The 25,072-nt window shown below is 35.1% G+C and overlaps 1 protein-coding gene across 17 annotated transcripts in view; it reads right to left on the bottom strand.

Moving 5' to 3' along the window:
- The window catches only part of ADCYAP1R1 (ADCYAP receptor type I), a 142,968-nt gene that overhangs the window by 22,647 nt on the left and 95,249 nt on the right, over positions 1-25,072 (bottom strand). For 8 of the 17 annotated variants that reach the window (XM_027450328.3, XM_038174724.2, XM_027450327.3 and 5 more), the window contains 10 exons: positions 20,820-20,855; positions 20,152-20,193; positions 18,305-18,408; positions 17,652-17,749; positions 17,089-17,221; positions 15,055-15,208; positions 11,417-11,477; positions 7,395-7,464; positions 5,982-6,073; positions 547-588 (listed from right to left, as the gene is read on the bottom strand). In XM_027450328.3, the coding sequence (XP_027306129.1) occupies positions 547-588; positions 5,982-6,073; positions 7,395-7,464; positions 11,417-11,477; positions 15,055-15,208; positions 17,089-17,221; positions 17,652-17,749; positions 18,305-18,408; positions 20,152-20,193; positions 20,820-20,855 (832 nt within the window). Of the gene's footprint in view, positions 1-546; positions 589-5,981; positions 6,074-7,394; positions 7,465-11,416; positions 11,478-15,054; positions 15,209-17,088; positions 17,222-17,651; positions 17,750-18,136; positions 18,248-18,304; positions 18,409-20,151; positions 20,194-20,819; positions 20,856-25,072 lie in introns of those variants that run through there. The other 9 variants (XM_021274924.4, XM_021274930.4, XM_005023230.6 and 6 more) reach the window with 2 other exon arrangements.

The raw sequence follows: 25,072 nt of genomic DNA, 5'->3' as shown, positions 1-25,072 counted from the left end.
TGAATGCAAACATTTTCTCTAGAATATTAAATAAATTAGTAGAGAATTAGTCTTAAGAATCACAGTAGTAAACATCTGCTTTCCTAGTATTTCTTAGGAATGAGAACTAGGTTCTTGGTGATCATGCACTGACACCAAATTATCTTTGTCTATGTTTTCCATTTTATTTTCTTATGATAGAAATTGGTTAGCAGAGGGACATGAGTTCCCTTCTTTGTTGGGTTAGTGGGCATTCCAGCACTCAACTGACAGAACCTGGCATTAGGAAATTAAAGTGCCATGCTAAAAAATACACCGTTCATCTACTGTCTGTCATTTTCCTGTCAGAAATTAGACTTCTTGCCATGAATACCCTGCCAATAATTATTAATGCCAGCAGTCAGAGCACTTGCAGCAAGACAAAGCAGTAGCAGAATGAATCACTGAGTGTCCAGTGACTTTGTAGGTGAACTGCAGAGGAGTGTTGTTTACCAAAACATTTCTGTCACAACATTGCCTCTCCTGCCCTAACCCTCTAGGTTGCACCATATGTAAAATCATACCTACCTATGATATATGCCATGTTTCTCCTTTCTTTCCAGCAAGATGCTGATTGGAGGAATGACATAGACCTGAATTAGCTAGGTATTTATGGGGTTTATTTTCTTTTTCATTGAATTTTCAACTTGTGATACAAAAATTATGATGAAGAATCTGTTAAGGCAAAAGCAGAAACAAGCTTCCCCCTCCCAGGTTATACTATTCATGACCAAAAAAATAATAATAAAAAAAAAATTAAAAATAAGCTTTTTTTTTTTTTTTTTTTTTTTTTTCCCAGTTAAATGTGCTTTGATCCTTGAAAATGAATAAATAAGCAGACTTGATGGAAATGTTTGGGCCTTTTTAATTTTAAAGGTTATTTCAGCATGCATCTTCACCATGCATACCTACTTAAATACTGTACTGTTTTATGGTAGTGATATCATTAGATGATCTGTCTATAATGAAGCTTTCAACACTGATCCTGAAAATAGTAGCCTGGATTTAAGTTTGTGTAGGCATTGCTAGAAGAATATGTTTTTTATAATGGGTGAATGTACTCTCTCTACAACTACTTGACTCAATCTCAGATGCCTGAATGTAGTCTGACATACCAAATTACACGCTCTCGGCTGGATTTCTCCCAAGACAAATAATGAAGCTTTGCCAGAATAACTTATTAACTGTTTCTTAAAACTCCAGTTCAGGGACTGATGTATGAAAATCCTTCCATACAGCATGGGCCTGATGTGACACACTATGTTGAGCCAGCTTCAGTAGGGTTGTGAATAGGTGTTTCTAGTCCTTAGGTGTGTTTCCAGTGCATGTTAATATTGTATTTATGAACTTCTGATGTGCTGCTACTTCACTTTCAGCATATGATGTAACAGTGTCCCTGAATAATTTACTACTACCTCTTCAAAATACTTGCAAACTACACAAGTGGATATTGGTAAGAATCAGGCTGTGTCTTCTACTTGGAAGCACAATAAGCAAGATCTACCTGGATTGAATACACAGATACAAACACATTTGTGTTATAGGATTAAGTATGTCATAATCATAATCACAATAAACTAAAATTCTTTATGGAATTCATTTACCAGCTCGGGCCAGAGACATATTTAGATGCAGATACCTGTCTTAATTATACCAGGAATACAATCTGTGTCACTTTTTGACTTACTAGCACCCAAGGATCTCAGAACTTCTCACTCAGGAAAAAAAAAATCTATTGCATGTGCATTACCGGGCTTGTTTTCTTTTGATACTTAATTTGCTGGAATTATTCAGGACTGACATTAACTGAATTAATGATTTCAGATTAACTGAAACCAGAACATGGTCCAAGCAGTGAAGATATGTCCTCTTAGACGACTTAGGCTACTCCCTCTTAACACTTAAAAGTTAAAAAACAAAACCAAACAAAACAAACAAACAAACAAACAAACAAATCTGACTACTGAGAGAAAGTATGAAAGCTGCTTTAAATTCTTAGGGAAAAATAAATAAAAAGGAATCCTAAAATCAAAATCAAAATTAAAAAGCGTAGCTTTTCTTTTCTTTTCTTTTTTTTTTTTTTTTTAAGTCCTACCTCAGCTGCTTAGATATTTTTGATGAATCTAACCCCCAGTCATTTCAAACATAAGAAGGAGTTTCTATCTAAAAAAAAATACCAGTGAAATAAGCACAGAGTTATTCTCTCGCAACTGACACATTTTCAGCAATTTGGTCTGAAATGAAGTAAGCAGCATGCAAACAGCTTTGAGGGGAACTAAATGCATGATGAAAGATCAGTTAGCCATGAGACTAGTAATGAATGATTGAACATACAAGTTGATAAAATGGAAGTTTACAATAACTAAAGCATTTGACTACTGTAGAAAATCATTAGGAGTTAGGTACGTTTCCAAGTTTTTGTCAGCCTAAAGGAAAAGGCTAATACATGTATTAATCATAAGGAAGGTTTTTAGAGGCAAATTTTTATGAGAGTGAAGCTCTCATTATTGTGCTGCAGATTATACAAATTATTAGTTTTTTAAAAGCAAGCCTTGCAATCTCTAGTGGCTACACTATGTTAATTAAGCATTAGCTCCCCAGTAGTGCAATCTTCTGTTGTGTTCCTGTCATAGCTTGAAGCTAACTTCAGTAGTGGGAATTTTAAATAATGAATGCAATGTGGTAATAATATATAATTAATCTTTGAATTTAAGCACATCCCTAAGGCTTGTAAATTTAAATACAGGCTTAAGTGATTTGCAGAATCATGACCTCTGTGTCTACAAAATTGAACTGGATGCAGATTTTCCTAACAGAAAATAAACATTAAAAGCTCTCAAACCTGAACATATACCATATATATAAGAAGAAAATAAATCCTCTCTGATGTCAAAAAATGAATTATTATTTTTGTCTTTTTTTTTTTTTTTTTTTATTTTAAACAGAGTTCCCGAGTCACAGGTCTATAGTAGACAAAACAAAGGCTTATAATCTTTGCTACATTAGATCATAATCTGATGGCAGATTATTTACAGGCAATTTCTCTGGAGTCAGAGGTCAAATTTCAACATAAATTTTGAATCTGAAACATCCGAAGATTGTGGTGTAAAAAACTATTTCCTTATATGCCTCATTGTAGTCTAACAGGTACATAATCACTACAAACACTACAAAACTGTGATTTAAATTTCTTGTTATCACCATGATGTGGCAGTATTTACCCTCATATTGAAGGAAAAGCAAGGGATTGTGTCAGCATTTTTCATCTGTACTGGTGTAAGGTCAGATGGTATGAATTAAACAATTGCAGAAGGTTTAAATGATCCTTTGCAACTTTGCACTGAGGTGGATCCAGTGAAGAGCTCTCTGGAGCCTTTGGTTGTCCATGCTCAGCTAATGGTGATGGAAGTCCTGGCTTAAATATTGTTCCCAAGAGTGGAAGGCTGATACCAGAGAAGGGATATTACCTTTATAAACACGCTGAGCACACTTCCTCAACTGTAGCTGATATGATCTATGTATTAATTATTTAATTATGTTGTAGAATAAAGATCTGGATGAACAGTTTGGCCTGGTGGGGAATTGAATGAGAAATCGAACTACTTTGTCTTGCCTTTTTTTTTTTTTTTTTTTTTTTTTGCTTGTTTTGTTTTGTTTTTCCATTACAAACATTGTGATTCTGTTGAATTCTACAGTGTTCAGCCAAATACTGCTGGAAAAAGAACTTTTCTAAAAAGTTTAATTTGTTTGCTATTTTCATCATGTAAATAATATCTATGTTTTCAAAATGAAAATGGGGAAACATATTTCACTTCACAGGTTTGAATGCAACTAAGGGATTCTTAAAATAATCTATCAGAATGGAGAGATAAGGCTTAAACAAATAGCTATTAGCATGCACTTTCCTGGGGATTTTTCAGTCTACTAGGAAAGTACTGGAAATATTTGATTTGTATTTTGCATATTTCAGAGATAATGAAATGAGATTTAAACATTCACTAGCATGAAGTAGCAATATAAGACATGAAAAATGCTTATATATGGGCCATAATCTATACACTGCAGAGATTTCAATATGGTGACATTACCATACTATGATCTAGCCTTTTCCTTTGTTATAATGACTCCCTTTTAACAGGATATGTGTGCAAAAATAACGTGTATGCCTGGTGTATATCTGCATAAACTTATTAGTTTCATTTCTGTGTGACATTTCTGTTGTTGAATCTGTTTGGATAAACAACACTCCGCTTCATAACACATACATAAAGGCAAGATCAATTTATACACACCCATTTATAAAGTTGCAAAGAAATATGAAAAATAATGGCAGCGAATGAAACAGAAAAAATGATGTTTTCTCTTGTTTTTTGTTGCTAACTATACACATAGGAAAAATATCAGTAAAACCCAGTCACCATATTGGTCAAAAACGACAAAGATGCTTCATAGTCTAGTCAAATCTTCGGAGTCTGTGGCATGCTTTGCTTCATATGTGCGAGATGTGCAGCAGATGTCAAACATGCACTTAGCAGGTCTTAATCAGAACTAGCCCTGCACATCTTAGGTACCAATGACAGTCAAGGTTTAGTGGCTGACCTCCCAGAAGCACATACAAAGGAAGACTTCATGCAAACTGTAGGCAAACCATGCATGGGAGATAGTTAATTTATGCACTATAATTTCTCCTGAGTTATAATCCAGAGAAATATTGACCTGCAGAATGAATTTGAAACATTGTTTATGGCTGAGTTTATGCTCATTGTTTATGGCATAGTTTAGAGCAAACATCAAGGGCAGTATTTTCAGTATGTAAATATTATCACTTCATGAAAATACAAAGAAGAATAAAGACGAGAAGGAAAGTAAAATAGGCAGCTGGGGGTCAGAGTTTTACCTGAAAATTGTTTTTTAAATGGATTATATCATTATACTCTGGGTGAAACTGATTTTAGGGAGATAATTAAAAAAAACAACCAAACAAAAAAAGTATTACAAAATAAAGGTCTCCTACTTTACCCTGACATATTTAATTTTTATTTATTTGAATAACTTGCATTTTTTTACTAGCAAACTAATCAAAGAAATAGTCTTATATATGTTTATGAGTGCTAGAAAATGCTGGAACTCATAAAAACCTGCAAAACAAATGTGTGTGGTGCTTGGACTACAAAGCCAAGCAAGCACCAAAAGTGCTGCTACATTCACTAGTTATTCACAATGATTATATAATATTTTATATGGTTATATGCACTCAAAATAGAAATGACTGTCTCAAATGACCAACCTCAATCTTCTAATGATCTCGGTAAATAAGGGGAGGGGTAGGTGGGTGGGGAGGGGATGCAAGCTTTAATAAAAATAGGCACGATAAAGTTTTAAAACCTCTAACGGATTAAAAGTTGGATTTCTTATGCATTTTTAAGCAAGTCTAAATTGTTGTGAATTATTTTGCTTAGGTTGAATTCAAAATTACCAGAAACATGATCATGAACATAAGCAGCTTTAGCCAAAGATCCTGAAATCTTTTTACCAAATCTCATTGCTCTCAGTCAACTTTGGACCACGTCTCTGGAACTTATGAAGCACAGCAGACTCTCTCATGAATACAATAATATTTATGCTTGGTCAGTATATTAATTTACAAACAATTGAGTTTTAAAAAAGAATTATTATTTTTTGTTTTTTATCTAGCATTTATATTTTTCTTTCTTTTATTTTATTTCCTAAGTGCTTTAAAGATGAAAATGAGTATTAAAATGTACTTCAGTGGCTTTTGAAATAATAATACAAAAAAATCTAAATCAATCAAACCATTTTTAATAGATCTTGTGACTTTTTTAAAGTCAAATTTACTCAGATGAGTTTTTTTTTTTTGTTTGTTTGTTTTTGTTTTGTTTTGTTTTGTTTTTCCTATGTGTATATTAGAAATTTAAATTGATTACTGCTTTATTTGTACTTACAAGTAAATGCTGGATTCATTGCCTCCAATATCAGGTGACTGGAGTTTCTGCACAAGTATCACAATTATGCCAATAAAAAGCACAAAATTTATCTGGGGGGAAAAGAGAGGAAATTGTGATGACTGTGATATATTTTTTCAAATATAAGATGAGACTTTCACAGTGACTTGCTGGCTCCATTGTATTATGCTTCTCCAAACTGCACTCTAAAAGTTTTATAGGGTCGTTAGCTAAGTTTATAAAAGGCATATTGCCCCTTTTTCCAGACAAAAATATCCCCCTGGCAGCAGTGAAGTTAAGGAAGAATGTAGTTTATCAGAAAAATGAGGTAAGACAAGTATAAACACAAAGGTTTAAACATTTGTCATTGTCCACTGATCATGCTTAATTTCCATTGTCTGAACTAAAGCATTTCTCAGCTTAGAAGTTTCCACCATCATTTATTTCAGACAATATTTAGTGTCTGCCATTTCCTGAAAATTCCAAGTTCTATCACTTTCCCTCCACTTGGCTGAACTGTCCCAAGATGAGATAAAAGAAAAAAATATATATATTTATTCATGTTCTTTATGACTTTTAGTTTTATCTCATCCTGAATATTTATTTATTTTCCCAGAGAATTGTGTCATTACAAGTAGAGTATTGAAATTTTGGAGAAGAGCAAAAGCAGTTTATTTTGATGTTTTGAACTCAGATTTAGCTGTGACCTACTCTATAGGCCAGAAGAAAATATGAAATTTAAGGTTTTGCTTGTTTCTTTGCTTGCTTACTTTTTTTTTTTTTTTTTTTTTCTCTTTGAAAGAGTTGTCAGCATCTATTTTTTTTAAGAATAATTTTCTATCTGGATGTGAAAACTACATGTAGATGGAGAACTCTTATGTTATTAGATTAATTACCTTTAAAATGTGTGAAAGTTACTGTACTTGAGAGAGCTGTCCAAACACTTAACAGGGGAAGCACCACATAATAAAGACATCTATATCTAAGTATCTACCTGTGAGTTTGATGTCTAAATTCACACAATAGTAAACAGAGACCTTGCCAATATTGTCACTGGAGTATGGAGAGCAACTTAGCATGTAGACACCTATGTGCAGTAAGACAAATTGCTTTTTAGGTGCCGCTAATCATATTGCAGAAAGGCTCAGTTTGATTTACTATATTGAAGAGCTCAAAGCCGTTTAAAAACTCCTGTTAACCCTGAAGCAGAACCTGGAGACCAAATGACTCTCAGTTGTCTATATGTAGGTATTGTGCACCATTCGGGTAAAACCCAAGGCCTTCATCATCTAAAGAGAGCTTAGATACCTTGTTGAAAGTTGAACACTATGTAGTGAAGTCATTAGAAGAAATTTCCATCAGTTATTTGCCCTCAGAAGTGCTGAGGAAGTGCCTCCTTCAAGTGTTACTTACCATGATTGATCCAACCACAGGACCCTTGATCACCCACCACAAGGCCGTGTTGTCATTCATGTCCCAACAGCTGCAGTTAGTAATGAAAGAATGGGGTGGGGAGAGAGAAGGAAAGAAAAAGATGAAGATACAACAAGGAAATTAATGTTTACAAACATTTCTATGGAGGCAGAGAGTGGGATGTTGGTCTTGTAGCTAAATTACTTTATTGAGCTTCAAAAGTTCCTTAGTCTATCCCTGTTAAAGCTTTCTTTTACAGATTTTAGCCAACTCAACTGAAACCAGGACAAACCTATACATATACTGTGATTTCAATACTACCTTTTACTAAATAGTTCAGACATTCTAGAAAACACTTCTATGCATGTTCCTGTGTCCACAAAGTACAATTGTAAAACTGCCCATTTCAGCCAACATCTCTGTAGAAGGGGTAAAAAGGCAGGAGTACGAAATTAACAGGAAAGAAAGGTCCAGGGTTAGCAGATAGGAATTTTGGATCCTGACCGTGACAAGAGGATTTTGACACATATCTTGGACACAACAATGTAGCAGGGACCAGCTATATTCACACACAGGAATGATTTTCCAGTCATTGAGTTGTCAGTCCTACCAAGGAGCAATGATTCATCTGAGAAGTTTCAAGTTGTGGGCAACAGTTGGAGTCATCTCCTTTTTTAAGCTGTCAGGAGTGAATGATCATAAATCAAGTGGCATTTCTACCTCAGCACTTAAAATCTTCCTCCAGATCACAGAAGGATTACACTGAAGATTTTTCCATATAGGTTCATTTGGACATTCCTTTGTAGAGCAAATTAATTGCAGGACCCATATGGGTTTTAAACTTTAACATTTATTTTTAAAGCTACAAGAATGATAATAATGGAAAATTACTTTTTTTTTTTTTTTTTTTTTTCCCTGCCACAACACCACCACACTACATTAATTTAAGTTATTACAAAATTTGATTGTCAGTTAATAAACATATTTTATTTGTGTCTGCTTTCTTCCCCTCCTGCTTACCTTCTAAAAAAAAACCATGAAAACACAGAAAAATGTCTTTGTACCTGCAGTTCAGAGGAGGATGGTTTCCCTCCCACTGGGACAACAGCCAAAAGTCCCAGCAGTGGTTGTCATGGTACATTTTTCAGATGACAAGTAACAATTTGGAAGAGCATACAGGGGTAAAACATGGCTGATCTTATGAGAGCTTAATACAACTTCTATGTCACTTAAACAGTAGTCTGGTAGCATCTGGGGGAAAAGTGAAAACCTATTGTGTATAGAAGCTATAGGCACGTTTAAGAGTGAGGAGGCAGAGCTAAAATTCCATCATCCAAGTGGGTGTGGCAAGCAGCTGATCGACATCTGGCTTAGAAATTTCAGTTGAACTTACAAATGCAATATTTTTCTAGACTTCCTGTAAAAGCAAAAATAAGTATGCATGTGGTAGAGCAGGGGAGAAGAAAGAAAATTTAGAGATGAGATATCAATTTTACACAAAAGCACATATTTTTCCTGGAAAAATCTGGTCAAATTCTAGTATTATTATTCTAGCCATATAATTAGGCATTAATATATGCCAGTTTGTCTAGGTAGAAATATGAAATTACAGAGGATGGAATCTACCTGTTCTTTGTTCAGTCATCTGTATTGAAAACATTTAAAGCCCAGCTAATTATCTCAGATTCCAGCTGAGACAAATAGGCTTTCAGAGACTTTTTTTTCCCCCTCTTTTTTTTTTTTTTTTTTCCCTCCACTGATGGATTTTAAATGTGTACTCTGGGGTGATGCATCTTCCCTTAGAAATGCCTTTTCTTCTTAGATCTACTCTTCTGCTTCTGCAGAAAGTCTATATGGTAAGCTAAGTTGTCAATGTGTTTTCCTGAAATGTTAACAGTGAACCAGATCAAGCTTGTACAAGGGTTTTATTAAGTACTTTTTTGATTCAGTCTACATGACATCTATAGGATAGATGTGATAAAAAAACAAACAAACAAACAAACAAAACACAAACAAGCATCATCTCCTCAGATGAGTATCATTAGAAAGAAAAAAAGCAGTGCACCACAGAACAGTTTGTAGTATCAGCCAACAAGCTGTACCACGTAAACAGGCTCCCTAATTTCATTACAAATACATTGCTATGGTTGAGATCAAGCGTACAGAACTCTTTTTCAGGATGGATGATGGGAAGGGAGCCAGTGAGATGGGGGAGGGATGTGGTTTCCATTTGAAAAGGCCAAAATCTGATCTCTGTTACATCTCTGGTGTACATCTGGTATAACTCCATTTAATTCAGTAGCACAGCTCTGGATAAACAGACAGTTGCATTTATCTCCACAAACCTGTCACTTACAATGATGTGAATCAGGAATTGAAGTCAAGGGAGCTCTGCCAGTTTTATAAGGAGCAAGCAGGAGGAAACTCAGACTCAGAGTCTGTATTTTAGTCCATGCCTTTGTCAGTGTGGTTTCCCTAGTTCAGTAATTCCCGCAATGTTTTCAAGCTCATGCTGGCTTCTCCCCCACCCCCAGAACAATGCTTGCTGATTTTTAAAAAGTAACCACTGAGACGCTCAGCTAGAATCTGCCTAAATGAGTTGCATGCTAAATAGCTTCTGCAACTAAAAGAGAGGAAAAGGTGTTTTTTTTTCTTTCTTTCTTATTTTTTTTTTCTTTCTTCTTTTCCTTCTTTGAAATATTTCTCTTCCCCAAAAAACACAAGGACTGTTTGGGCTCCTAAGAGAAATTAATGCATTTAAGACCTCTGTTGTAATCATAATAATGGCACAACAGGGGTTTCTGGCTTGTTTTGCATGGAAATAAATGATTTAATTTGTCTTAATGTCAAAATAGAACATTGGGTCAAAGCACTGGCTTCCCCAGTGGAAGAAGGGCTTTATGTGCTTTCCAAAAAGAGCAAGAAAGAACAAGAATGAAGAAAACATGACAGAGCGGCAAGTCTTGTACTAGTTTAGTTCCAGGTACCCCTAATATAAGGAGAACTTAAAATATGACCCTAAATACCTTGGGAATCAGATTTGGGCACAGAGTAACATCTTTCACTCAGATCTAGGTTTTCAAAGGACCACTGCTGGATTTTCAAATTTTTTTTCAAACTCCTTCATTCTCCAGCAGTTTTCCTACCACTCAATCATTTTGAAACATATTTGTCAGGAAAAAATAAAATAAAAAAATCATATATCCATTCCTACAAGCTATGCCTGTTTCTCTGTCATACCAGTCAGTCTTCTGACTATGTGGATGTACAGGACCATCTCTGGGAGTCTGGAAGCATCCTTTCCTTCAGGTCTTTAGCAAAGGATACAGGATCTTTGTAGGTTTTTCTCCACCAAAGGATACTATTTGGGTGGTATCTACCCTCTTGAATTCTTTCTTAAATTATTCAATTTCCTAAATTTTATTTTATTTTCACACAGAAGACTAAATGAGAGTCTTTTTCTCACTCCTACTCATCTACCAAACTAGATTTGTGGAAAAACCTCAAGGGGGAGCTAAACTCATAATTACCTTGGTAAACTGAAGCTCAGCGACTCCTTGTGCAAATTTCATTCATCTTATCAGAGACATCCACAATAATTTCTACAGCTGAGCTTATCAACTTTGTCTTTCTTCATAATCAGTTGGAGAGGAGCAGGGTATCATAAGTGCAATACATTTGATCACTCTTTTAAGATGAGATAAAGCATATCCTGAACTCCGCTGGCTTAACTGAACAGGAATGGAGAGCCACTGGGTCAGCTGCAAATTTACAGATGTCTACATGGCCTTCCATAATTTCACCAGTGGAATACAGACATAAACATTGTCTCTCTGTCTCAGACATAATCATTGTCTCTGAACGAGAACTCTAAGTTGAACATTTGGCCTAACCTGTTTGCATATTCAAAGCAGCATTGGAAGTGGAAGGAAAAATTGTGTCCTCTGATCACTAGATTTCTATTTCACCTTTGTCATCATACCAAAGGCGTGTGAAATGTTTTTCCACACAGTGATACCTACCCAGTATCATCAAAGTGAAGTCTCAGCACTGCCCAGACAGTGACACAAATTGTTGGGGTGCCTGCAGAAGACAAGATGTTGTTATCATTATCAGTCTAGACTTATTCACTACTCAGCAAAGACCACTTCTCCACTGAGATTTTATTTCCTGATAACACTCACGAACCAAACAGTGCAATTCATTACATTAATTGAGAGCTCTAGAAACAGCTTTCTCAGTCAGAGTACAGGTTTGGCTTGATGGGAATGTAAAAGTAAAACTGATGAAAGAAAATAATGATGCTGTTTCAGATCAATATTGCTCAAAGTTCTTGTATTGTATTTTGTTACATTAACAATAAAACATTGTATAAAATAAAACCAGTGACATCAGCTTCCATGTCTAAAGCTACCGTAATTATGCAATAATTGCAGAGTGGCAGATGTTAAGCTGTAATGGCATTATTGTATTCTTTGTATTCCCATGTGGTTTTGCTGTAAATAAGTTGAATATATTGCATTTTATCTGTTATTTTATAAATAAGTGATTTTTGCTTTATTTATTCAAACAAAGCACATCAGTAGAGGACAGTTTTGCATTATTCACGGGAATATTTCATTTCTTTCATGAGAAAAAAATAATCTAAAACCAAATAAACAAACACAGATACAAACAAAAACTTGGGAATGAGAGGGTTTCATTTCTATTTCAGAGATTTCTTTAATGTTTAAAAAATGCGTGTAAAATACAAATTAAAACAAAACAGTAAAAATCCAGAAATCTGGATTTGTTTTCCTTTCTGAAAAAACTAAAAGGGTATTTTTTTCAGTGGAAATATATATATTAAAAAAAAAAAAAAAACTAACTCATTCTTGCAAGAAAACTATGGTTGTTTCTACTTTTTATGGTAAATAATATCCTTGACTAGAAAACTGCCTACTTTTGTTCAGGCACCACTGGAAAGATAAAGTGTTAAAAAGCAAACAAAACAAGTATCTTGATAACCTCAGCTTGCAGTAGCTGAATAAGACTGTCATAAATTGACAAGAACAATTATATTTTATACATTTTTCAAGGCTGCATTTATGTCACGTTAATTAGTCATTCAGTTGAATCTACATCAGCGAGTCTCTGTCAAATTTCATATTCCCAATATTAGAAATAAAAATATCCTTGTTATACCTGATGAAGCCCTCCTTTTTAAAAAAAAAAAAAAATTGAATAGAAAATGACAAAAAGAAATAAGATGTCTTTGGAGAGAAGAAATCGTGCATGTTTAATTTAAATTGGAGTCTGCTTTTCTCACATGAGAATACCTAGAAAACATTAAGATCTTTGTGCACTGAGATGCATAATAATAATTAAAAAGTCTTTAAATATTAGTCACAGCTCTGACATGCTATCCAGTTTGTACTTATTTGACTATAGAAATTTTGTTGTTACAAATGAGGTTCCATGTCTGAAACATGGTCAGGAAGGCACCTGACACTCAATGTGTCATAAAAATATAGTTTAAAAAAAATAATTAAAAAAAAAAAATGGATCAGCTTGGAATTTTGAACCATCTGCTGTATGAATATATATACGTACATACTCACTTTTCTTTACACAAAAGATATATATAGCTTCATCACATTCTTTTCATCTTCTGAGTAACATCAGAAAACAAAAACCCCAAGGGCTGCAGAAAAGAGCTGTTCTTGCTGACTGTATTTCTTCCCTCAATAAGGCACAGACATTAGGAGAGATCTTAGCCTATCCAGTGAGCCTACTAGCACCTTGAATATTTAAGAGGACAAAATTGGATTGACTCAGCCATCTGTAGTTCTCGTTAATCACATGTGGGCACTGATGGGCTCAGCACTTTTCAAGAAACAGATAAACATCCAGCTGCTGTAAAATGCTGAGCTGTTGCCTACTGCTGCTTCAATGCAACCCTCTTCCCATCAGCTCTGAGCTGAGGGGACCACTTTTGCCTGACATGAGTTGAAAACCTGAATCCAGAGTCTGGAAGAGCTTCTATTCTCACAAAGTGCCAATCACTCTTACTGTGCCTGGGAAACCATTATCCAAATTAAAATAAGCAGGAACTGAGAAAATATTGCACTTAAAAAAAAAAAAAAAAAAAGTAAAAAAAAGTAAAAAAAAATCCAACATCCCACATTTTGAGATCCTCTTATTATTATTAATGGATGGCATTGAATATGAAGTGGCATCCATAAATAGCTAGATCTTATTTAGAGTATTTATTTTGAGTATTCAACTCAGGAGTAAAAATTCTGAGGCTATGTTACAAAATAAGCCCATCTGGATAGTTCTTTCTTTACAGATGCTGACTTTTTTGTCAGTTAATATGCTGTGTGTCGCAATATTCTCGCATTCAGATGAACATACGGATGTGAAATTTGTGCAAACTCTGTTAAAGGAACTCAACCACAGATTAGTGTTTGATTTGCAAAAATTTACATGTTTTCTTTTATAGCTATCACATTTTCATATATTCATCCCCAAGTTCTCTATAACAGCCTTATATTTCATCAATAGTGTAATTATAGATCTATGGATGGTACAAAGGGAACTTTGAACACCCTTTTTCAATAGTTTCCCAGCCTTGATATGCTATTTCTGATCACATTTTCTCTTCTTTCTTCTCTGTCTCTTTGCTTCCATTGTAGGGAGTCTTTGCCAGGAACTGAAAATTTTATGTATATGCAGCTGCCTCAGGAGTAAAAAAAAAAAAAACACCACCACAAAAAAAAACAAAAACAATCCTCCCCCACCAACAACAAAACAAGAAAAACAACCACCATCACCACAGCAAAAAAGTAAAAAAGCTACAGATTACCTGACAGTTCATGTTATTTGGGGATTTGTTTTCAAAGAAGAACAGTTTAAGGAATGTGAGTTGTATGTAGTTTTTGTGCATGAATATATGTTGTTTTTTTTCCATGTAATTTCAGAGGCAAGGTTGTTTAAGTGCAAATATTTAGTTTAAACTTCTTAGAGCACATTTAAAATTAAGGTGTTCTGCATCCACCTTCTGACTTCTGCACAAAAATGTCACCAAAGTATAGCTTGAATTAATATGTTACAGGAATTAATTTATCTCCAGAAGGCCATCATGAAAAATAATTACACTGCTTATCATCTTACAACTGGCCTTCTGAAACAAATCTTATTTCTTCTCAACTTTGTAAGTTCCCATTTCTCACTCAGGTATGATGAGCATTTGTGGGTACCCCTTTAACATGTTTTCAGTTTATTTATTAGCTGGGAAAAAGACACAAAGGAGGTCTTAGAGAATGGGCTAGACTAAACACTGAAGATTTGATTATGTTGAATAACATGGTACTTAGATAATATCTCGTAGAAGACAATTTTGAATTGTGGAACACAACTCTGCACGATCATACTGAGATATGATTCCAGTTCAAGTCTATCTGAAGAAGAATAACAAGTTTGGTCTGCAGTGGCACTTCTAAATAAAGACTAAAACTGACGTGATATGAAACTGTGTATGAATCTGTGGATGGAAATACTTGAATCTGTGTATGAAATACTAGATGGTTCATTCCTGTGCCTGCAGTGAACCTTTCAGGACAGAGAAGAAAGCTCTTCTGCACACTGACACATATTTTACATAAGAAATGTCACGTACCCCAGCCAATAATAGTGTACCAGTAGAAATATCTCCTCTCTGGGAAAAAGGTTTCTACCAACAAAGTGAAAAGGTACAATCCCTCAATGAAAAGCCAGAAATAGTTGGACATGACACAGTAGTGAAAAAACACCATCACCGCTTTGCATTCCACCTGCAGAGAATCAAGCAAAAACAAAGTTATATCCATGTTGTTTTGCTGGAGATTAGCAGACAGAGAAAATGTTTTCAACCACTCCAAACCTGTTAGTGGAAAGGAACACAGTTGGGATTAGTATTATACACTTTTAATAGTAAAGTTTTAAAATCATGAGAGTAATGTGAAGGGCCACTTAGAGAGCAAAGCTGTAAAGGGCAGGTAACCAATTTTATCAGTGGGAGGTGGCTGATGAGCGCCTGCAGACAGCTTGAGAAGCTATTGCCTTAGTGGGAGTTCACATCAGCAATGGACCTTAATTGCTAGATTTAAGCCCCCGTCCAAGTATTAAGTGCAGACAAGAAAAGAATCCAGTTGTGCTTTGAGAAACCTAAGGAAGGATGTGAAATGGCAGGATGATTGTTGGAAGCCCTGAGAGTGGGCTTGGAAAAGATGCACCCTCCTGTGCGCACTTGAGAATTGTACTTCCTGGCCATTTGTAGGTGTTGTCACTCAGGGACTGAAAATGAAAGTGAGCAGAAGTGTAAAGAAAACTGAGTGATTTACTGTACAAAATGATAGATACTTTCATTCATTTATTGGGGAAAACAAAACAAACAAACGAAAACAATGGGCAAAAGAACAGGAAACAAACCAACCAAAAACAAACAAACAAAAAAACAACATTCTGAAAGCTTTAAGTGGCAACTGAGCTCTGCCATAACTCTGTGATAGCAGGACACGCTTGTCTTAACAGTGCTGCATCCCAGTGAGACCTCGTTAATCCTACTGAAGTGACTTTTTAACACATCACAGCAGAATCACAGTATAAACTGGGAGCTCCTGCCTGGGGCAATGGAAGGTTGACAGTTTTGACGGTTCACAATTGTGTTCCATCCTCTTGGATAAGCAATATGTTTAAACCAACAAAACTTGAGTTGCTAATGTGGAAGCTCTACCAGTTTATGCCAGCTGATCTCAGGCCACTAGATCACTGGTTCCAAGATGTTTTATGCTTCAAGTGTATTAAAACAAAGAAACAGATGCCATTGTTGGAAGAGTGATATGAACAAACTACAGATCTAATATGGCTTCAGATTTTTAAGGAGAAAAATATAAAGCAGAATCTATTTTAAATGATGAAGAAAAGTCTATGAAATAACATAGATGCACTTGTAGAAGTGACTCATGGGGAACTTATCTCATAACTGGATAGATAAAAGAGAACTCACTATAATTCTGCCAATTACACAAAGTGAGCTGATTTGTCAGATCAAATATTACCCTTAAATATAAGATAGTATTAACAATGTATATATTAGATGCAAAGTATATGTAAGTACGATAGTGAAATAGACTGCTTTCCATGAAACCACACTATGAACAGCTCCTCTTCAGAGACAAATACATTAAAAAAAAAAAATTGAATATTAGTGTTTTGTTTTTTTTTTTTGAGAATGACTATCAGTACCATTTTCTTGTGCCTGAGTGTTCACTCTCTTTAACATGACTCTGCCCAACATCCATAGCAAGTAAGGCCCTGGAGAAAAATCCAGACCCCAGATGAAGAAAATTGCTTATCTCTATTCTCATTGCACCTGTCGCTATGCAGATCCATGAATGAGAGAAACAACTTGATTGAAGTCAGAAAATGAAATAACCTTTTAAGTTTCTCTTAAAGCACAGACCAGTAAGCACTGCAGACATCACAGAACCATACCACTCATACTTTTATTGTGAACTGGCAGGGAAGTGTACCAGCAATTACCCTCTCTCCCAAAGTCTCCTCAGTCTCTGATACCCAACAGGCTGATGCCTGCCTCACACTTTTTGTTATTAAAAATAAATAAATAAAAAATAAAGAAGAAAAAAATGGAAAGGGCTTTCGTTTTACTTACAGTTGAGATGAAACAATGATTGCCGTCTTGTTCAGCATAAAGAACCCCATCTTTAATGAATACAGATATCGCACGTAGGATGAATGAAACAAAGAGATTCATGTGGATAAAATTTCGAGTGCAGTGAAGCTTCCTAAAGATGAAGGAATAAGAAAGAGGAAAAGAAGAGAAGGGGAAAAAAAAAAAAAAAAAAGGCTTTTTGTAGAAATCATACATTCTAGTACCTTGGTACTAAGAATAACAATGTCTGAAATTCTGAAAAGCAGGAGTGTAAATAATACTGACCCTAAAACCAACCGACAGGAGGATTGTCCTGCAAAACCACACTAATTAACATAAAATAGACTCAATCCAATGCAGAGAGTTTCTGCAATTATATCTGCAGTTTACTGAAATATGACTACTGGAGAGATTCCAACCTGGGGGAACAACTCAGCTAAAGGCTTTTCTCCCCACTTATTATGCAGCTGGGGAGATAAAAGCTTAAATGTTGTTTTGGGCCTATGAGAGCCAGTCTGTTTTCTCCAGTGACTCAGTAGCAAACTGCTCACATCCTGACTCACCTGAAACGACACAGGATAACCATGGCAGTGGTGAGGGAAACAAGAGAAGTGCTGTATCCAACCGTGTATAGAGCCTTCACAGATAGATAGTAGTAATCCTTGGAAGAAAAATATCACATGGTTAAATGGTTTATCTATATTCACCTCTTCCTTACCCTGTCAGTGTGCAGAAGGAACCATAGGCAAGATTTGTTTCTTGAACAGACCACTTGTTTTTTCCACTTGTTTCCCCTGAGATCTCACTATGTATTAGATAACTGCTTTATATTTGGCATGCCGTTAGGTTTGCATAGCGTGAATCTTATTTGTCAGTGAACTAGCAGAAGCTGTCTATATTTTTGTGACCATTCTGCACGTGCCTGTAGAAAAAAACTCGTTGGCTAAAGGAGACTTTAGTCTATAGGAAATGAAATGGGGACTAACTTATGCTTCTTAAAGTTACAAGCTGCATCAAGAGTAAACATTCACATTCTGGAAATACTCACCACTGAGCTAAGAAGAACTTCAGTCTCATGTATTAACATCCTTAAATTTGTGATTTTTTCATTATAATTACCATCGAATTAGAACATGACCAGAAGCTGGACAAAAAGCAGCTAGCTCCACCCTCCCTCCTCTCCCCATTTGTTTTTAATTGTAAGATTAATTCCCACCTGATTATCAGACTCTGTTTCATTTTCATCAAAGCCGCAGGCATCATAATAATGAGGAAAAGGTTCAGACCAGCCATCTTCAGTGCAATTTCTGCTGATGTCCCCTATGTCAAACATACCAGGTACAATTGGGAATGTGACACTATTGAAGCAAACCCCAGAATGTATCCTGCATCCCCCGGTACATGACCAAGGAAAACTCCATGGTACCATTGGGAGTACTGTTTGTTTGAGTATACACAGAAAGCTTTAATGACATCTTTAACCTGTAATAGATACCATTGTATCTTTAATAACACAGTTCTACACTAGGCACCTACTTTTACAACTGGTCACCAAAGAGCAATAGAGATCTAACAAGTATAGTCAGTGTTTCCAGAGCATCAAGGACTCTTTCCAAAGCAGATAGGAAAAACAGGGCTCAGCTAAATGTCCATACCTCTCCATTGACTCTTAAAGGCATGTTGGGAATACATCCTTGACATAGGCATTTGCACTTCAGAGTAAAGTATCAGTCCTGTGCTTAAATATAGGCACATTTTGCTATTTGAGATGTTCTATATTTGAGGCATCTGCATTGGACTGTCAAGAAAACATGGTGTTAATAACTTTTTATTTATTTATTATTATTTTTTTTTGGAACAGCTGCTGGAAGCCAGGCAGAATACTGTCGGGCATTTACAATAATCATCATACGTTTCTGGTGAGGCTGCTGGACACTCCCCTACAGTCATATAGCACATACATCTTCAAGCCTAGGCTTTGTTCTGACAGTGACCCTTTAAGAAGTGTCTGTAGGAAAACAAAGGAATGATTCAGCAGGAATCTCTTCCTTGTTGTTGTCTTGACAACAATTGCCCATTGTGGCTTCACTTGGTAATTTCCCTGAGAACAAACCTGTTTCAGATCTTCTCACTTTCCTTTGTTTTTTATCTGTGCCAATCACAGTTTATGACCTTGATTTAAAACACATGTTTGCAAGGAGTTTTAAAACTGGCTTAGAGAAAACCTCTTTCTCTTTTTCTCTCAGTTTACCCTGTTTGGTTAATCTCATTTAAGGACTAGGTCCTAAGTGTCTCTCTCTGGCACTGTTAAAAGACTTAAAGCTGCCTTGGGAATCAAGAGGGTAATGTAGAAGAGGAAAGTGTCTCTTGACACTCTCTTTGTTACCAAGTCTGCCTCAGGTGGGATGGCTCCCTCGTTGCTATTTTTAAGTACCAGTAATTTCTCTCTAACATTAAAAAATAATAATAATAAAAATAAATAAATCATTTTTCAAAGTACTATTTTTTTTCTGAATTTAAGCTATTGTGAGAATTGACAGAAATGTCAAAGTTTCTGTTGTTGTTGTTTATTTGCTTTGCTGAGGTTATGAAGCTTTTTATTCTTAGAGCAATTTAGTCAAGTAGCTCATAACACTAACAGTGACTTTATTTTTAGAGAATCTGTTTGTCACCAGTGTAGCAGAATATATCAATTTAATCACAACATTCATTTAAGAACATTGCACTGCTTGGCAAATTTTAGTCAATTATTCCTTCATGTTCATCCCCAGTTTTTCATAGAAAATAACCACTGAATCATGGTTTTGAGCTTCCTTTATGCTGTTTAGTAATTGCTGTTAAGCAGGTAGATATAATTTTAAGAACCTACCTGCTAGACTGCAAGACTGCTTGAATAAATTCTCATAAAACTGTTAAAATTCAGGCAGCAGAAATTGTGTCACCATAATTAGAACTGATTAAAAAATAATATTTAAGTGTCAGAAGAAAAAGCTGGCACTTCCTTTTTAAGAGAATTAAAATAAAATAAATAAAGGAGAAAAATTCCATGGATCTGTTTCTTACCTAGGGGAGACTGGGCCGTACTTTCCAGCAGGTCATAATCACCTGTAAAAGTGGAAATCTGGTATGAAATTGTTTTGATTGCATTTTCTATTAGGACCAAAACTAGTCTCAGTGGAAGTCAGTGAATAGAATCAAATTGATTTTATTTGTTTGGATCAGGCCCAAAGGCAATAAATTCTTGATTCTGTCTTTTCTGGAAGTAAACATAGTTTTACTTGTAAGTTTAAATCAAGGTTGAAGCAATAAAATTACAAAACTGCTACCGCAAACAGCAAGCAAATCGATGAAAAGGAATACCATCAAACTAGGACCAGTTTTACTTTAAAAATATAAAATCTAAGCATTGTAGCTTTAGAAATCTATAGATATTTAAGTAAGGGCAGTCTTTAAAAAATTCATGAAAAATGATTTCCATTCATCAGTCGCAAGCAATGAAAATTAATTGGCTTTAACGAAAACAAGTTTCTGTTTCTAGGATAGACCACACTGAATTCTAGAAACAGATCATATTTTTTATTTTCAGTTTTTGTCTGAATATTATATGTATTCATTATTGTAATAATTGGCACACAAAATAACTTTTATGTAATCTGACACCATCATTTGCATTACAGAAAATTTTTGAGAAAAGAACTATGTGGTAGGTAGTCAGCGTAACTGGTTCTTACCTGTATGAGCTTGGCCCAAGTTATCTACTTCCCAACCTGAAATTAGAAGAAGAAAAAAAAAATAAATTACTTTGATCTTGATAATAGTTTGTTTTCCATAAAATGAATAGAAATAGGAGAGCTCGTGGAGGAACTGCAAGAGAATTATTATTATTATTATTTTCAAGTTAAGTAAGGAATGTTTATAGATGGAAAGAGTTTTTCAGATGATGGTCTATTGCAATGTGCTGTTAAATCTTTGTTTATCATGGAGCTTCACTGAACTCTAGGAAATATATGAGAAAGAGAGAAGGGATTATTATTGTTTTTATTATTATCATCATAATCATAATTTATTTTAATTTATTTTAATGGGCTGAAATAAAAAGAGGCCACACATTTCCAAGGTATTGTGCCAAAATTCATGCTGATTTGTTTATTAGAAATACAAACATTAGAATAGGAAACCTTAAAAGTTTGGGTTTGCATTAAAAACTTCCTTTTTCTTTATTTTTTTTAAGTCATAAAAAGCTTGAATTATCTCAAACAAACCTCCCATTCAGCCTGCTATTTACTTAACCCCAGCTGCACTGAAATGAGACTTTCCTGAATCCTCAGTGGATTTTGGCTGGGGATGGATGTTGGAGGATGCATATAGAGGAGCTGCCTTAAGCCACTGCGTGGTGCTGCTGCATCACATGCAGTGAGACATGGAGGAGTTGTTTGGAGTAGCTTTGCCACCAGCCCATTGATCAAATAGGACCAGAGAAAAAAACTTGCCAATGTTTCAATGACTGTCCCATCAGGTTAAATGTATAAATTAAGCTTAGCTCTGTATTCCCTGGAACAGCTGCAAGGCTTCTGGTTATTCTTTAACTCTGGACATGCAGCCATCTCTTAACTAGGGATTGAAAACACCCATCATCTATTTGTGTAAGGTTTTATATTAAAAAGTTAAGTTCTACACAAGGATTGGTTTTGATCCTATGGGAAGAGGAGAAAACAGCATCTAAGGAAACGAACTAGTAAAGGGTGTCTTTTCAGTACAGCCTAAAATGTATTTTAGATTTTATACTTTTTCAGAACTGTTATCATGTAGTTATTTGAAATTCATTGATTTCTCTCCGTCTTTTTAGTCAGATGTACTTTTCGATCTTCAAACTGGAAATAAAATGGTTTAGTTTAAAGATGATGATGGAAGTCTAGGAAACAAAGCCGAAACATTTGCTAAAGAACCATCACTCTTTTTTGACATCCTCTCTTTCAGGTAGGCTGCACTATCTTTGATGGATGTAATCAGCATCAATCTTCAACAAACCTACGTATTCAACTAGCTAGTTACTCTGAAGAGTTAATCCTCAATGCCATGATAAGAATACCCTCAGTCTTTTGGCTTCTCTGCCCAATTCTGACCACTTTCCAAATTCCATGTATGAGCTTTCTTGGATGTTTCAAGTTCTACATAGGTCTATTTATACTGAAGATAAAATCACCAGTATTCTAAACATTTTTCAGTGGAGATCATTCAACCTGCTGCAGCAGATTAAAGCACCAGATGTTGCAGAAGCACTACAGCTCTGCTCCAGATTTTTGGCAGAATAACAGAGATGCCTCTGCAGAATATTTTGGACAGACCTGTGGCCCTCCTGAGCCTACCAAAAAACAGGTTTATTAACAGTGATCAGCTCAGATATAGATAAAATATGAATTTTCTAAACTATAAATTTAAATCATCAGCTTTAGTATAACATGTGGGAAATTTTGCCTCATCAAAAAATTAAAAAAAAATAGCCACTCTTTGTGTATCACTGTCTTATAAAGTCCATCTCCTAATTCCACTCAAGCCAATAGGTCATTAAAGTTCTTTATAGGAGGTCATCTCACTTAAAATTCCATATCATACAATGACCAATAACAGAAGAATAAGAAAAAGATGCAAAAAACTCCAAGCTCTTTGACTCACAAAAAATCTGGTTTTAGTTACCATTTGTAGTGTGGCTTAAATCCTAAAATGCAATATTACAAACTACAGAATTTTTGTTGGAGGGAGACCAAGACATTCTTAAGTAGGTTGAAACATGGTATTCCTGGCATCTTGGCATGTTACACTGGTAGATAAAAAATAAAAAAATAATAATAACAACAATAATAAAACACACACAAAACATTTTTTGATATGTAAATGATATTTTTAATGTACATTTTTTTTCTCCTGTAATCTAGAAAGGAGAAAATAAAATCTGCTGTTTTTTCACTCTTAAAATGGGAGGTAGTTGGAACAGTGATGTTAAAATATCCTATTTTAGATCATTTTGAATTTCATGACATCAATGTGAACATTACATTATATTAATGTAGCTTTGCAAAATGAAGAGCCTTTTTATATTATTATTATTATTTTTTTAATAGCCAGATTGTTTTTGCACTTTAACTGTGTTTGGACACTATAAAAGGATTCACATTTTCAACAGTATTCATTTTCTGATTGCTGTAGGAGCAAGATTGCCTTTTATTAACATATTTGTCTACAGCTGAGTCCTTGTTAATGTACTGAAGAACATTCCAGTGCAACCTTTTACTATACAGGCTTTTAAGGCTTGATCCATCAAACTAATTCGCACTAATAAGTTAAGCTACTAGAAAGTCAATTAGATTTACACTGAACATTATGGCCTGAGTTATAATGGAAAGTCAAAGTTTACCTAATGAGTGTTAAGATAACATAGGCATATAAAATTGTGTATATAGAATCATACAATCACAGAATTGTTTAGGTTGGAAAAGACCTCTAAGATCATCTGGTCCAACCTTTAACCTAGCATTACCAAGTCCACCGTTAAACTGTGTCACTAAGCACTGCAGGAAATACACGGATACACTTATAAAACCACAGTGAGGGAACATACATGGGGCTTTAATTTCCTATGTGCTACCGCTGCATTTCTTTCTGATACTGAATATTTATGCATCCAGCACCAGAATATGTCTGTTCATGTGACATATAACTGTGCCAATGGGTATGGTTACTCATAGGTATGAGAGTGTGAAGGAGTCTGTTTGGATTATTTCCGAGCTTAACATTTAAGGTGTCAACATACATGGTGATGTTAACTTGCATTTGAGTTTGGTAGTCTGGGGTTGTATTGAAATCTGTACATAGAGCAGCTCCTTTAATTTTTCAATGCTACCTGTTTTTGTTTGTTTGTTTTGTTTTGGCTTTGTTTTGTTTTTAATTTGGGGTTGTCATTTGTTTATTTGTTTGTTCCATTCTGACTCTAGAGAGACCTCAGCAAATTGCTCTGGTGTCAGCAATGTAATGGGGAAAACTGCAGGCACCTTGCTGTGTTGGCACTCACATACATCCTCTTGTTGCTCTGTTCTTGGGACATAGACAACGAGAAACTGGTGCATTAGGCTTGAGTGATGAAGCAAAGGAAGCCCACTGAGATGATTATAAAACAGGCTAGATGAATTACATTATTCCCACGGAACGGGAGAATAAATAAAACACCTTTTTACCTGCATTTTGACTAGAAACCTAGATATCAATATTTTAACTTAAGGGTTATATTAATGATTTACATCAGTGCTCCTCACGTGTATTTAAATAACAGCACAGCCCAAACTACAGAAAAATGGTGCCAACAGCAACTATTAAACAATATCTTAGAACACCAATTTTGAATCAATAACTGTCTGCATTAGTCACTAAACTCCTGAGGAAGCTAATGTTATTCTTGACAAAGGATGGTTTGTCCAGTGTATTGACAGATAGTGTTATTCACTATTTGACCAGCTTGAATAGGAAAGTGTCATTTGAGAAGTAAAGCAAATCTTCCATTAGTACTTTAACTGTCATTATTAATTAGGTGTTATTTGCGGTACTACTTAGAGGCTTTAAAGAAGATCTACCAGACAGATGAACTTCATTTCCAAAGACTGAACAGAGAAATCATAGAGAAAATACTGTGTATTTCTATTTTCTACATGAAGAATTGAAACTAAAATTAAATTCAAAGGACTTTGCCAAAGGATCGATCTAGAAAGAGTTAGTAGCAAAGACCCAATTCTTTCATGACCATTTCTTGCATGTGTATTACATTTCTTTCTCAGATTTTATTTGCTGAGCCTAAAAAGAACAAATACCTCCTTACTATCTTCCGTAGCATGAGAAATTTAATGCAAGCAATTGTTGCTTCTGCTTTAAAGTGAGCAGGACTGGCAAAGCTAAAGCCAAGAAACAGCCTGTGTATGATGAGCCTCGGCACTCTGTG

Source organism: Anas platyrhynchos, chromosome 2 (assembly GCF_047663525.1).
Source record: "Anas platyrhynchos isolate ZD024472 breed Pekin duck chromosome 2, IASCAAS_PekinDuck_T2T, whole genome shotgun sequence".
NCBI classification, from domain to species: domain Eukaryota; kingdom Metazoa; phylum Chordata; class Aves; order Anseriformes; family Anatidae; genus Anas; species Anas platyrhynchos.
The sequence above is the reverse complement of the archived record's forward strand: the minus strand, read 5'-3'. Positions and strand labels throughout refer to the sequence as shown.